The 14,610-nt window shown below is 37.0% G+C and overlaps 4 protein-coding genes across 10 annotated transcripts in view; 1 reads left to right on the top strand and 3 right to left on the bottom strand.

Moving 5' to 3' along the window:
• The window catches only part of LOC108978007, a 151,208-nt gene that overhangs the window by 114,764 nt on the left and 21,834 nt on the right, over window positions 1-14,610 (top strand). The gene's annotated exons all lie outside the window — the stretch shown is intronic.
• Window positions 1,342-2,841, bottom strand: LOC108978008 (GPI-anchored CFEM domain protein A-like). Its single transcript, XM_018948048.1, has 3 exons — window positions 2,584-2,841; window positions 2,297-2,511; window positions 1,342-2,242 (listed from the first exon to the last, which is right to left on the bottom strand). The coding sequence occupies exons 1-3, from the start codon at window positions 2,783-2,785 to the stop codon at window positions 1,424-1,426; spliced, it is 1,236 nt and encodes a 411-aa protein (XP_018803593.1). The 5' UTR covers window positions 2,786-2,841; the 3' UTR covers window positions 1,342-1,423.
• LOC108978010 lies at window positions 5,738-6,827 on the bottom strand. Its single transcript, XM_018948050.1, has 3 exons — window positions 6,451-6,827; window positions 6,192-6,346; window positions 5,738-6,112 (listed from the first exon to the last, which is right to left on the bottom strand). Exons 1-3 carry the CDS (start codon window positions 6,638-6,640, stop codon window positions 5,870-5,872), a joined length of 588 nt encoding a protein of 195 aa, XP_018803595.1. The 5' UTR covers window positions 6,641-6,827; the 3' UTR covers window positions 5,738-5,869.
• LOC108978009 overlaps window positions 13,176-14,610 on the bottom strand; it is a 3,553-nt gene continuing 2,118 nt past the window's right edge. The window contains exons 2-3 of the mRNA XM_018948049.1: window positions 13,717-13,874; window positions 13,176-13,648 (exon numbers count right to left, since the gene is read on the bottom strand). Coding sequence (XP_018803594.1) covers window positions 13,331-13,648; window positions 13,717-13,874 — 476 coding nt within the window. The 3' untranslated portion in view covers window positions 13,176-13,330. The remainder of the gene's footprint in view (window positions 13,649-13,716; window positions 13,875-14,610) is intronic.

Genomic DNA, 14,610 nt, shown 5'->3' with positions numbered 1-14,610 from the left:
TTGTCTCTATATTACGAGCACAAATATGTAATGACTGTTAGTGGTGATAAGGGTCAGTATCAGATATTTTTGAAACTGTCCGGGTGACACATGTATTCGTAGATCTGTTTGTATTTGGACTTTAGATTGCTAATACATACCTAATCTGAAGAAAAAAATATTAAATATTTACCCCAGTCCGACAGGTATCACTTGGGTATTATGACTTTGTGCACCTACGGGATGTTTGTGCCAACAATAGCATGGGAGGCTAGTCGAGAGTGCGACGCCTGATTGTTTGATGACACTAGATATTTCGTCTTGCCCTCGTTCACTACCAGATCCATTTTCTTTGCTTCCTTATTCATTCTGGAAAAAGCAGAACTAACAGCGCGGTTGTTGAGGTCAATGATATCAATATCATCGACGTGCGACAGCAGCTGTACGCTCTTATAGAAGATGACACCTTCTCTATTTAGTTCTCCCGCTCAAATTATTTTCTCCAATAGTTGATTGAAGAAGTCGCACGAAAGGGAGTCGCCTTGTCTGAAATTTCTATATCGAACAGCTCGGAGAGGTCCTTCCCGTTCCTGAAGGAGCTTTTGGTTATACTCAACTAACACTTACTTATTACTCTTGTGGGGATACCAAATTCTGATGTAGCGGCATAAAGGCAGCTCCTTTTCGGGATGTCAAGAGCAACTTTAAAATCGACGAAGAGATAGTGTGTTCGATCCCCTGGTCACGGATTTTTTCCAAGTTTTGACGCATGGTGAATATCTGGTTAGTTGCTGGTTTTTCCTAAAGCCACACTGACTTGGTCCTATCAGTTTGTTGACGGAGAATACAGTTTCTAATTGACCCTCCCTAGTAAAATTTAATAGTGTAGTAGAAGAATTTAGGCGATATCAGATGAGTTCTTCCACTTTAGATAGGGAGTAACGAGTTAAATATTTTCCATGTTTAGTTTAATAAAGAGATAACCAATAATGTGCGTTACTACAATGTCTTTTGCCTTTGCCTTTAACAATAGCCTTGACTTGTTTTTTTTCTTTGCCGGAATTTCATGTAGTTTTTTCATAATGTTATCTTCCATTTGAGGTAAGTAAAATATCTCTCAATCTATAGATTTCTTGTTGCAGGTCATTTCACCACAAATCGGGGGAGATTTCACATTCCAGCAAAGTGCTAAAAGCTTCGTACGGTTCTATACAGAAAAACATGATAATTAAAACTGACAGCCTGATCACATAATTCGATTCGTTGGAAGCTCGCCCGGTTTCAGTTGGTACTGGTTAATTTTTTTAGTTATAATTTTTAATTCTCTTCGATTAAGCTTTCTTGTAAGGAAAACGCTTCTCATAAATTTAAAAGAACAGTTTTTATAACTATTATGGTCATATTTCTTATTACGACTTTAATTTAAATACTGTTCTTGTTTAAATTATATAAAATATGGTAATACCATCCAAATTACTGCGACAAATAGCTTATTTGATACACCGGAGGCACCACTATTTTCAGTGTCTGAGTCAGAACCTGAACCACTTCCAGAGCTCGAGTCACTGCCACCTGTGCCTGCATCGGAACCCGAGCCACTTCCGGAACTCGTACCTCCACTTCCGGTACCGGAACTTGCTTCACTATCTGACCCACCGCTGGAACCGCCACTAGCTGTACCTGGGCTTCCAGAGTTGGAGTCACTTTCACCTGTACCTGAGCTCGAACCGCCATTACTAGTACCTGAACTACCAGAGCTCGAGTCACCACCACCTGTACCTGAGCCTGAACCTGCTCCACTATCTGGGCCGTTATTGCCACCTCCAGAACTCGAACTTCCATCTCCCGTACCTGAACTTGTTCCACTATTTGAGCCACCGCTGGCAACACCTGAGCTCGAACCGCTACCACCAGTACCTGAGCTTCCAGAGTTCGAGTCACCGCCACTTGTACCTGAGCCACTAGAGCTCGAACTGTCATTACTAGTACCTGAAGTTCCTGAGCTCATGTCAGAGTCACCTGTACTCGAAGTTGTATCATTTGTTGCTACCTTAGGATCACGGTTGCAGCCATTAATATCATTAGGTGAGCAGAGACTACAGCCACTATTGCTCAGACATTCTTTTTGCTGCGCCAAATCTGTGGCACAACCACGTGTTGCGCGGCTTACCTCGATTTTGGCATAACAATATGTATTTACGGCCTTTGAAATAGGACATCTTTGTGGTTGTAGGCTCTCAGTATCACTCGCACATTTGGCTTCCTGTGGCATAACTCAATAAAATATTATATTTATTTTTCAAGTTTAAGATCTTACCTCATTGGAATCACACTGTAAGCAGTCAGTACCCTCAGCGCTAAGATTATTACACAAATCCTCACTACACTGATGACAGTCTCTATTAACTGCGGGCACGGCGGCATCAACATCTGTCATTTCGGTTCCATCGGTCTGCTCAGTGCTTGGCATTTCACATTTATTACGTAACTCTACGGCTAATTGACCAAGACAGCCTTGTGCTAGGACCATAGCTGCGAATATTGACAAGTAAATGGAGAATTTATTTTATAAAAAATTAATGCAGTTTTTAAAAGGTCGCATACATTCTTGAAAAACGGTGACACAACTGTCCAGCGCGTCTGTGCAATCCTCCGTGGCTGCGTAAGTCGTGCGTTGACAATTAATTCCGGTGCATTTGTGACACTTCGCCGCCGCGTCGGTGGGCTCGAACAGCACTTGCAGCAGCACCAAGGCCACCAGCGCATACGTCAGCACTTTGTGTGTCCTTTTATTTAGCTCCAACATTTTCTTAAGCCTCTACCGGTATTGTTACATCAGTCAAATAACCCGTTGCATTTCTATGCAACTTATATTTATAGAGATTGCTGGACTTGTTGTTGTTGGGAATTCATGCATCATATGCCCGTACTTGTAATTTTGTTGATTCGCTCATTTAGACTTTAAATAATATTTTTGTTTAGAATAGTAAAGTGTTTACATCTACCTCTGTATGTTTTATCAGATAATAGCACTCGTAGATAACTGTAAAGAGTTCTTCAGTTGTACGATTTGACGTGGGGTATGTAGTCCTCTATATAATATCACGCACTTAAAACCTGATTATATTTGTAATACGTATGCAGGTACTTCCTATAACATATAGCCTTAACAATAAAAGCACTAAATCGATTCGGTGTTCCTGCATTTAATTCAAATAAAAGCCAAAGGAATTACTCTGGTATTTTTCAAAATTTTTACTTTGTAATCGAAAAGCTCCTAAGCTCCTAATACAGACAGACTATTGCTCTACGGCTACTTCTTCTTCTTATCGAATTATTAATAGTTCTGGAGTGTTGTTGGATCCACGACAGCGCAAGTTTTCTCCCTTTTATTTTAATATAATTCAGTATCAAGTTAAATTCTTAAAAGAGTCCACGTAGAGTGGTTTCGTCCATTCGGCCGACATGACCTAGCCAGCGTAGCTGCAGTACCTTTCTCTCGAAAACTCGTCAACTCATCAGATGTTGTTTCCATGATAGACGAAATCGTCTACGACTTCGAAGCTATGACTGTCAACAGTGACGTGGAAGCCAAGTCGCGAGTGCGTATTTGATGGCAGGAGATATTTCGTCTTGGCCTCGTTCACTATCAGATCCGTACGCTTTGCTTCCTTATCCAGAACTACGTTTCATTTGCCAAGAAGTTGGTAATATCTAGAAAAACAAGATAATTAAACGACCTTATAAAATATATGTTTATATAAATGATAATCTTGACGTCTGTTTGTATATACGCGAACTAGTGCCACAGTTTTAAAGATATCTACCTGAAAGTTTACACATGCCCTTCTCTCGCTAAGCTTGCTCACTTGAAGGAACTGCTCAAATTAGATCGCTTTAGCTGTCATACAAACTGAACTGTCGTACTAAATTTCTTGTGGGGAAAACTTTTTTATTTAATAATATATCTTCATAATTTGGCAAAGATTGCTTATAAAGTCCATATAAAGTCACAATATTTAAACGAATTGTTGAGTTCGGACTACTATAACATATAGTTGAAATACAAATCGACCCATAAAATCAGCTTTTATTTGAGAATTATATTAACTTCTTTAAGCTAGACTAAGACTGGCTTTCGTCTATTCGTAATGCTGCTCACCACGGCTCCATAGGTATGACTTGTTGTCGATCTAAAGTATTTTTAACATGAAGAATTTTTTTTTGTAATATCCGTAGTAGTGCTCTCATAAACTTTTCCGAAGTAATTTAAAACATTTAAGGCATTATATTTGCTTCATGGAATCAATGGATATCATTGGATCACAATGATCCAAGAAGTGTGATCATTTTGAAAATATTTAAACACTACTTATGGTTATTACTTTGGCAAATAAACCAATAATAATTTTTACTTGCTTCCGTCCGTTCAAGTTACATAGAACCAAAAGCCGTTGGAGCGGTGGAACAAGTATTATAATTCTTGCTGTTTTTGACTTGAATGTGGCAATAAGTTATCATTTAATATATTATACTAACAATATAAAGGGTGATCAAAGTAGAGGTAATTTTTTCAATAGCCTTTTTTGACAGATAACGCGAGAATCGCGTCAAGCTGTCATATTATATCTGTTTAGTATTGTCTGGTCTTGAGACCCAGGATTCTTTATAGCAAAATATTCAACCGAATTGACCACATCCAGCACGCAGTAAAGAAAATACAGCAGCAAAGTGGGAGTCGATTCGGCGCCGTTCGCCCAGCAACTCGGACTAACGTTTGGAACGACTTGACGCATTTTAAGTCGAGATCTTAAATTGATAGCAATGAAAATACATCTCGATCTTCGTAAGGTCGCTTTGCTTTATGGGTGAAAAGTTCCAAGAAGATCCGACGTTTTCGAGCCCAATATTTGTCAGACATTCTGATTCAATGGATATGTAAACAAGCAAAATTGTAGCATTTGGAACGAAGAGCAACCTGAAGATATTCAGGAGCTCCCTTTTCCTTTTCAAAAAAACCAGAGAGGCTAAACTCAAACGAAGAGACTAACTGAGTTGATGTGGAAACCGTCAACAATGTATCGGACTTGTTTATATTATGGATACGTGGTTAGCTCCAAAGCACAGAAAAACTTCATTAATATTTAACGCTTTCAAATTAACAGTTAGAATGAAAGAACCAATATTAAATTCCCGGGTGCCATAAAAAAAAAAAAAAAATAACCATGGAATTTACCACATGAGTACACCTTACAATATAAAATTATAATATACAATTTAAATTAGAATTTCAATTCGAAGATAACTAAAATCTACTCTTGAGTTTATGATGCAGTCTATGTACAGGTAGCTTCAAGGAATAGATATCTAATTTAGAAGACGGAAATTTTGAATTTAAATGCACTTTACTTCAATATAAATAAAAAAATATTTCAATCGTGATCTTTGGAAAATATTTAAGTTTTTACGTACTGCTCAGAAAAACTCTAGGCGCTTTAGCTCACAGTACCAGCAAAGTCCATAGCAAATATTTTAAGTTAATATGAGCACTTGAAATGTCTTGGAAATGTGTGCTCACCTAAAAATCTTTACAACTTTGAATCCTAATATGTCACCAACGTAATGACGAATACATGTTACGAACTCTCTCTATCAGTAAACGTGAAATAAAAGTTCAGCCATATGCCTGTTCAGATCTTTTCTGCGGGTTCGAAGTTATGTACGTAGTGAAAACACAATAGAGATACCAAAAGTCAAGTATTTTCGACAAATGCAACCACACATTTAACAATTTATTTTTAAATATAAAACAAAAGCAAGTTGAACATCAAAACCGCTAAAATTTTACAAGTTTACTTAACCACTCATGTATACACGTATGAATTACTTTCTAAAGCCTCAGAGCACGTGTACCAGCTTGAAAGTCAACACTATTGCAACTCTTCAGTTCGCCCGGTGAGCAGAGCATGCAATTGGCACTCGCGTAACAGCTGCGTTGGTCCGCCAGAGTTGTGGCACAGCCACGTGTGGTGACACCGCCGTCGTATTTCACATAGCAATAGGAGTTCTGGGAAGTCGGGGAGGCGCAGCGTGTTGGCGTTACAGAGCTGGCAGCGCTGGCACAATTGGCATCCTAGAAATGTAGCAATAAATGGAATTACTATTATTTTTGCGCAATTGTTAGTGTTGAAATATAATATTTGTGTGTATACCTTGCTAGAGTCACACTGCAAGCAGAGATAATTCGGTTGACCCAAATTGTTGCAGCGATCAGAGTTGCATTTATGACATTCGTTGGTGTTGGCATCACAGCGGCGGCGCAACTCACTGGGCACCTCGAGTGAACAGCCCTTTACCACAACGGTAACTGAAAATCAAGGTTACAAAGTCAATAATTAATTTTAGTTAGAATTCAAAATTTATATTCATTGGGTATTACTGAAAATTATATGCATATTTTTTTCTACTCACATTTATCAAAGACAGTCACACAATAGTCCAAAGCATTCAAACACTTCTGCTCTTGGGCAAGTGACGTTCTTTGACAGTTAATGCCTTCACAGGCATAGCAGGTCCTCGTCTCCTGGTTGGCTTCCGCGCTGTGTACCAAAAGCACAGCTGCAAGCAGCGCTGCAAGCGCGAGTTGTTCCATGCGACACATTTCGTTCGGTTAATCAGTTAAAATGATTTTCATCGGTTCCTTTTATAGACTTCAACTTATGCACTTCCTCTTTGAAAATTTCCAACATTTTGTTGATAATTTCTCAAGTATAACATTGATTTAATTTTATTGCACTTTATTTATTTATTGCTTATTAATTTGTTCATTATATTTGTTGGAATTATTTAGTTATACCGCACATACATATACATATCTACTCGTATTCGCGAGTACCCAGCACAACCTTGTGATCTCAATGGCAAGTCAAATAATTTGCTGTTATTTAAGTATTATATTTATTGTTGCCACTGATAAAGGAAAACTATTCTATAAGCTTCATTGATAGTTACTAACATACTAACAGTAACCGGTAAAATGTAAGTATCTACATGCATACAGCTTACTGGGCTTAGAATCACAGCGATTGCAAATATATTAATTGTAAACATCAAATATTATGAAATAGTTTTTGAGGAAGAAATTTATCTATATTGACTTATTATGCCGCTTGATAACCTATTAAGCGAAAAACTTGTAATGACATGCATCGTAAGAGGTATTGTTTGGCATTTCGTCATGGAAAGACTTACGCCTGAACAACGTTTACACATTGTTCAACTTTATTACGAAAATTCACGTCCTGTAAACAATGTGTTCACTTGCTTTGTATAATATTCGACCGACTGACAATGACCATCACGCAGTGAAGAAAATAAGCAACCGTAATTGAGAGTGTACCCGAAGACCGTGGAGAGTCGATTCAGTGCCATTCGCAGGAACTCCGACTGACGTACGGAACGACTTGGCACATTTTACGTCGAAATCTTAAATTGAAAGCTTACAAGCTACAGCTCGTGCAAAACCTCGACCTTTCCAAGTTCCAAGAAGATCTGACGTTTATAAGATGACATTAAAAAGCAAAATTGCCGCATTTGGGATAAACAGCAACCTGAAAACATTCAAGAGGTTTGTGGGCCGGTGGCCGGTCACCATTTCCCACATATCGCATAAATCAATGTATTTATTGAGAGAGCACTACGGTGAGCACAAATTTTCTCGTTTTGGGCTGGTCAATTGGGCACCAAGATAGGGTAATATCACAGCGTTAGGCTTTTTCCTGTGGGTATATGTGAAGTACAAAGTCCATGCGGACAATCTCGTTTCGAATCAGACCGTAGAGCAAAACATCACGGGTGTCATTCGCCAGTAACTAGTTAAAATGCTCGAACAAGTCATTAAAAATTCTACTCAACGGATAGACCATCTAAGTCATAGCCGCGACCAAAATTTGAAAGAAATACTTTTCAAAAAATATATGCCAAAAAATGTGATAATAAGCATAAGTTTTTTCTTTAAAAAAGTAGAGAACCTCGTAATGGCTTCGTTTAATTCCGCAGAAAAAATTTGCTTCAATAAATTCTCTATTTATTTGTTGCATCCACATTTTACCATTCAGTCAGGAAAAAGTCATTAATTCCTCATTGACTGTAATGTTATGGCCAATAGATTGTATATTATTCAACCAAGCGAGCTCGTCAGCCAGTACATTGCCGGCTATACGTTTGTGACCCGACACACATATGAGGCACTTGGCAGGTTCGCTATTCAGCCATTCTCTACAATAATGCAACGGTAGCGATTTGATCTCATAGGCAGAAATTGCTTTAATTGTCGCTTGACTATCGCTAAGTATGGTTATAAGTTCGTTGCGATAGTTGCGTTGGAGCTTTATCGTTATGCGCCGACTTATTGCAAAAACTTCTGCTTAAATATACCATCCGACGTACCTCTTAGAACCTCCCAGCTCTGCACCATCCGAATCTTCCTTTAGTTTAATAGGACTCGGATGGTTTCTTCCCAATTCTATATGTTCAATATCGTTTTAAACAGCAGCATATGATCTGCAAAAACCCTTACTTAGAGCTCTATAGCAATGTCCTTTACCATTTCATAAAATAAAACGTTAAAGGAAAACTATATTAACTCTGAGGCATACTGCTGCATAAATCATCGCCCAGTATTTCAGCTAGCTTTCCAAAAGCAAAATAGATCAAATTTTTTGACCTTAGCTATTTTTTAAGAGCGTACTAACTGCAAACAACAATTTCCGACCGAATATGCTAGTAGCGATTTTAACTTCAATTTGATGTGTCTTAAGCTGAAGTTCCAGACACGTCATAATCTAAAATAGGGAACAGCGGCAACAATGTTAACTTTTTAAGTATTCTTTCCAAATAAAAAATTAAATAGCTTTTCAGAAGCACTTCTAGTGTTTTTAGATTAACATAAAACGCCTTCTAATGAAGCCGACAATAAATAATGAATGAGTTGAAGTACATATTTGTGTTCCGACAAATTAACTTTCAATATGATAAGCTTAAAATGCCATTATAATTACCGTTAATCTTTCCTAAGCTTTGAATTGCGGTTTATTTGAAGTTTTTGTGCTGCTCTCCAAGTGAAGTGCAAATACTTTTTTGACGTTTAAAAAAAATCAGATTTCAGTCAGTAAATCGTTAAGCACTTTAAAACGTTACTTTACATTTACAAATTGTGAAAATACCAAAGCAAAGAACTCTGAATTCCAGCCAATTGAATGTTCATCATGTGAGCTAATTCTTATCAAAGTTTACATGACTTCAGATTTACTTTAGGCCTGTGGGAAATATCTGACTATCTTTAAAATAGACATATGCACTTAAGGATTTTTCAAGGACTGTTAGATGACCTTGAACACGTTATATTTTATGTGTCTCATCACATGGTGCTAATATTACAATTAGATATGTGGCTTTCATGAGTGGTTTTCAGCAAATATTCCATAAGATGAAACGATAAGCTATACGAAGTATCTTTGCCACCTTCGTTGACAACTGGGGGGAAGAAAACAAGAGCCAAGTCTCCTTTGTGCTGGAAATACATATTACAGACGAAATTAATCACAAATTCTTTTGACATTACTTTGAAAAGTTCTGAACTGAACATCTTTGTATATATGTAAAGGGTGATCCATTTCGAAGTTCCGTACTTTTTTAAAGATAAAACACAGAAACTTCAAATTTAATGGGGAATACTTATTATCATTGACAATACTACGTCCGCATAGACTTTAAACTTTACATAAGTATTTTCACAGGAACTAGTCTAACGGTGTGATATCACACGATTTTGGCGGCCAATCGACCGACTCAAAACGTGAAATTATCTGCTCGTCGAAGCCTTCTCTCAATAAATTCGTTGACTGCTGCGGGAAGTGGCGCCATCTTGTCGCCACATGTCGTCGAGATCACGACTTTAAATTTGAGGCAAGTAGTTGATTATCAAGGCGATATTACGGTCACCATAGGCAATTACGTTCTTATGTATTATTTTGGATGAAATGACAGCTCTTGAATCTTTTCATGTTTTAGTATCTATTGAGCCGGAAATGGTCCTCATCACTGAATAAAATTTGGCTTAAAAACGTCTGATCTTCCTGGAATTTTTCAAGAGTCCATAGAACAAAACGGTGTCGCTTTGGAAATTCTATCGGCTTCAGTTCTTGCAAAAGCTGAATTGTGTGTGTTTTCAACTTGAAACCTCGACGTAAAATGTTCCAAGTCGCTCCATACGTAAGCTCGAGTTGCTGCGAACGTCACCGAAATGATTCTCCACGGTCTCCGCACACACTCTCAGCTAGGGCTGCTATATTTTCGTCACTGAGTGCTAGACGTGATCTATTCAGTCGGATATTGTCCAATAAGGAATGTTGGGTACCTAGATGGGTGATTAGGTTGTGAATATTACATTCAGTAGGGCGAATATGTTAACCATAAGTTGAGCGAAGCTCGTGAAACACATTTTAAACTTTGTTTACACGTAATTCCTTTCATGACGAAATACCAAACAATACTGAACAAAATTACATGACAGCTTGATACGACTCAAGTGTGATCGCTCAAAACAATTCTTTTGAAAAAAGTACCTCTAATTACTCTTTCAACACTATTTGAAGTTCAGAATATAATTTTATAGAAAATGTATATTAGACCGGGTCAATTTTTCCCCACATACTCTATTTTACGTTTCGCTCCCTGTAAATCGTCCCGCTTTAATTTATATGCCTATATTCTCATATATATGGCCCACTTGCAAAATGAACTCTACCTAAAGTAGATTATAGAGTATTATAGTTTCTGGTTCTTCCATTTCTTGACTTATCTTCGATTAATTTCTATACTATGTAAGATAAAACAACGATTTTGCTGTCAAACCCCTTCTGTTGAAAGTGCTTCATATATGTATTCGATTATTGTCATAAATTTCCAAGTACGTATAATATGATGGGTATATGTTTATAGAAAGCCATAAAACTAATTGGCAATGCATCATAACGGTAATTTTTGGTTTTTGGGATTCGAAGCGAATGACATTTTATCAGCAAACGTGAGAATATGAACTAGCAACACACTTCTAGGTTTCGAGGGCATTTTTGCTAATTTTTTGATAATAACTATTAATCGGGGAAATCCTACTAGATTATACTCGTGTGTACCAACATATATTTAGCACTTTTGGGGTTACTTCAAATCAGCTAGAGCGCGAATAAAATAATAGAAAATAGAAATTAGAATTTTGAATAACTAGGTAAGTGTTAGTTTAGATTAAATTCCAAACTTATACAAAGTGAAACTTTGAAATGAATAGAGCTACTTCTTCTCTTATGATTAAACGTAAAATATTTCATTTATATCTTTCTTGTGTATTATAATCTTTCTTCAGAGCGGCAATCAAAAATGTCCTACTTAAGTTCAACCCACTTAGAAATGACTTCAGCATTTCAAACCAGAATGTGGCACTGGCGGTCGAAAACTGGTTTCGATGCCTTCAGTTTTCGAAAAAGTTCCAAGATTATAATTAACGAGTTGTAAGCGATTTAAAAGAATATATAAATTCCCTTACGTTTTACGGTTTTTAGACCAGTTTTACTATTGTGAATGGCACAAATGACAAGCTGTCTTTCAATGGTAATTTTTCTGTGCTCTTGTCAAATAATTTACAACAAAAAATACACTTTTACTATTATAAATGATTAATACGAAAATAATGGTTTAACAGGAAAAATAGAAATTCTCCACTAAGAAAGAATCATAATATAAAACTATTGCGTCTGAATACAAGGTTGCACCACAAGTGCTAACTGTTTGTTTGAACATCTGGTATACTTTTTTCGATACTTTGGAGATTTACGTTTGGCGAATCGGAGACAGCTCCAATTACTGTAGAAAGTTTATATTATATACAAAACCTTTTTATTTAAAAAATTAAGACTAGTAATGAAATAACGGGTGATCCAAATAGAAATATTTTTTCAATAGTCTTTTTTTGATACATTACCCGTGAGTCGTATCAAGCTGACGTGTTATTTTTGCAGAGTATTGATTGACATTTTATCATGGAAAGACTTAGATAGATAGATAATGTTATTGAGGTAATGCACCGCGACCTAGGGTCTATTGTGCCCTCTCCTATATCAGATGATCTCTCAGAGCCCCAGCAGCCTGAATAGTTCCAGGAGTTTGCCGAGCGCTAGTGAGGTGATGTGATCCCTGCTGATGTAGACAGAATCCAGGGCCTTGAGCCTTTTTCTACAGATTGCTGTGCAATCCAGGATTAGGTGTGCTGGTGTTTCCTGCCATACCTAAGGGTATGTAAAAAAGTAAAATTGTCCTATTTGATACAAACAAAGAGCAACCTAATCATATTCAAGCGTTGCCATTCCATCCATAAAAAACAACGGTTTGGTGTAGTTTGTGTCCCGGTAGAACCAACGGTCCATATTTCTTCAAAAATTACGTTGGTGAGAACGTAATCTTTTAATGCCGACCGTTATCGCGCCATTATAACCGACTATTTGATGCCTGAAATGGCATCCGACTAATCTCGGCGATATTTGGTTTCAGCAAGACTGCGCCTCTTTCCACACATCGCATCAATCAATGAATTTATTGAGAGAACACTTCGGTGATTAGATAATTTCAAGTTTTTGTCGATTGGCCACCAAGTTTGTGTGATATCACAGCGTTAAACTTTTTCCCGTGTGGAGCAAAATATCACTCGATTACCCTTTATAATCCATAAGCCCGAATGTAACTTAAATCCGCGTAGAACTGCGAAAGATTTATAAATATGTGCCTGTAACAACAATAATATTCGTCAATAAATTCTCACAAACGAAGATTCAACCAAATTTTCTGTGACAACACCATATAACATTACTCGAATATCAACAAAAATGCTTCTAAAATTGACTACTTATAAACAGAGCTTTCTTTGACCTTAGAAGCTCATCTAACTCACTCTCGCGCTCACTTATTGCTAAAATGTATATTCAGACTGGACTTGAACTCAAGTGTAACCGAAAGATCTATTTCGATTAAACGAGCTTCATATTCAAATGGAACTATACTTTTATAACACATACTCGTTCATTTATAACCACCCTGTACCTTATGTACATACAAAAACTTGTTTGATAATGAACTTACAGTTTATACCTTAATAAGTCTAGTCATTACAATTACTTTATTCTCAGAATATGAAGATTAACAGGTAATAAATTTAATAACACCGTCTTATCGCGAGAATTCGGTGTTGAATACTTTTATCGAATACTTAGTTTCTACTAAAAAATAAAACACAATCCCACATTTATAATGAACGCACAATAAAAGCGAACAAAACAAAAGAAACGGTAGATGTGACACTGGCTTTGCTAAGTCCACTACTGCCGCCTGATTTAGCTGCTGTGGTCAATTTGTATGCGTTGCAAGCCACCGCATCGTCGCTCAAGCACATGGAACACTGTGCATCACTGAGGCACTCCTCTTGTTCTTGCTGATGCACAAAACAGCCACGTGTAATGCCTTCCTCCTTGGACTCGCGGACATAACAGTAAGAGTTCTGAGCTGTGGGCACTGGACATTGCACGGCGGTCAGGGCGCTGGTGTCGGAGACGCATCTTTTATCCTTCCAGGGAATAAGAGGAACGTCATTAAATTTGAAATAATTTTCTAGAAATATATCTTTCCACTTACCTCACTTGACTTGCACTCGATGCATTGGAAATCGGCGCGTCCTTTGTCATTGCAACGATTACCGAAACATTTTACACACTCCGGATGATCGTTCAAATCACATTTATCGCGCAAGTTCGCTTCCAAGTCCTCATAGCAACCGCGAGCTATTACTGTGACTATTCGAAGTAAGGAGAGAAAACTCTATTAGTATCAGCTTTTACAGAAAATATATTTAACTTAATGTAAGGAATGGCTAAGTTCGTGTGTAAGAGAATATTTTATGGTTTTGCAACTTGCAGTGATCAAACCTAACAAAAAACTTTTAGACGCTGGTAAGAACTTTTTAAAATGTTGCGTAAGAATTCAATATTCATTATTTGACGACAACGGGAATGGGTTACAATCAACTTTGTATCTTATTAACTTAGTATATTGTAGGTGATATGCTCACTTTATTTATATATTTCACTTGAATTATTTTTAACGAAAATACAATAAAATTATCCTTGGGCACAATAGACCTAAGGTCGCAGTGCATTCCTCAGTTATGTATCTAATTATCCTTAAATGAGAAATATGTGTTCTAAACTCAACCAAAGCGACTAGGTTCTATATATTGAATATATTATATATGTAAAATGTCAAATACAAGATCGGAATTGCATTCTTATTCAGCACTAAAGCAACATAACTTTTAAGAAAACTTGTCCATTTAATTTCACTTTTCGTGCAAAGTTTCCGATATATTCATTGTTGCTTAATTTGATTTCTGAAAAATGAAAGACAGAGATTGAATTTAAAACAAGTAAGGAAGGGCTAAGTTCGGGTGTCACCGAACATTTTATACTCTCGCATGATAAAGTGATAATCGAGATTTCAGGCGTGGTCGTGAACCGATTTCACCCATATTTG

This window comes from Bactrocera latifrons, unplaced genomic scaffold (genome assembly GCF_001853355.1).
Source record: "Bactrocera latifrons isolate USDA-ARS-PBARC rearing strain unplaced genomic scaffold, ASM185335v1 scaffold_99, whole genome shotgun sequence".
Classification (NCBI taxonomy): Eukaryota; Metazoa; Arthropoda; class Insecta; order Diptera; family Tephritidae; genus Bactrocera; species Bactrocera latifrons.
The sequence above is the reverse complement of the archived record's forward strand: the minus strand, read 5'-3'. Positions and strand labels throughout refer to the sequence as shown.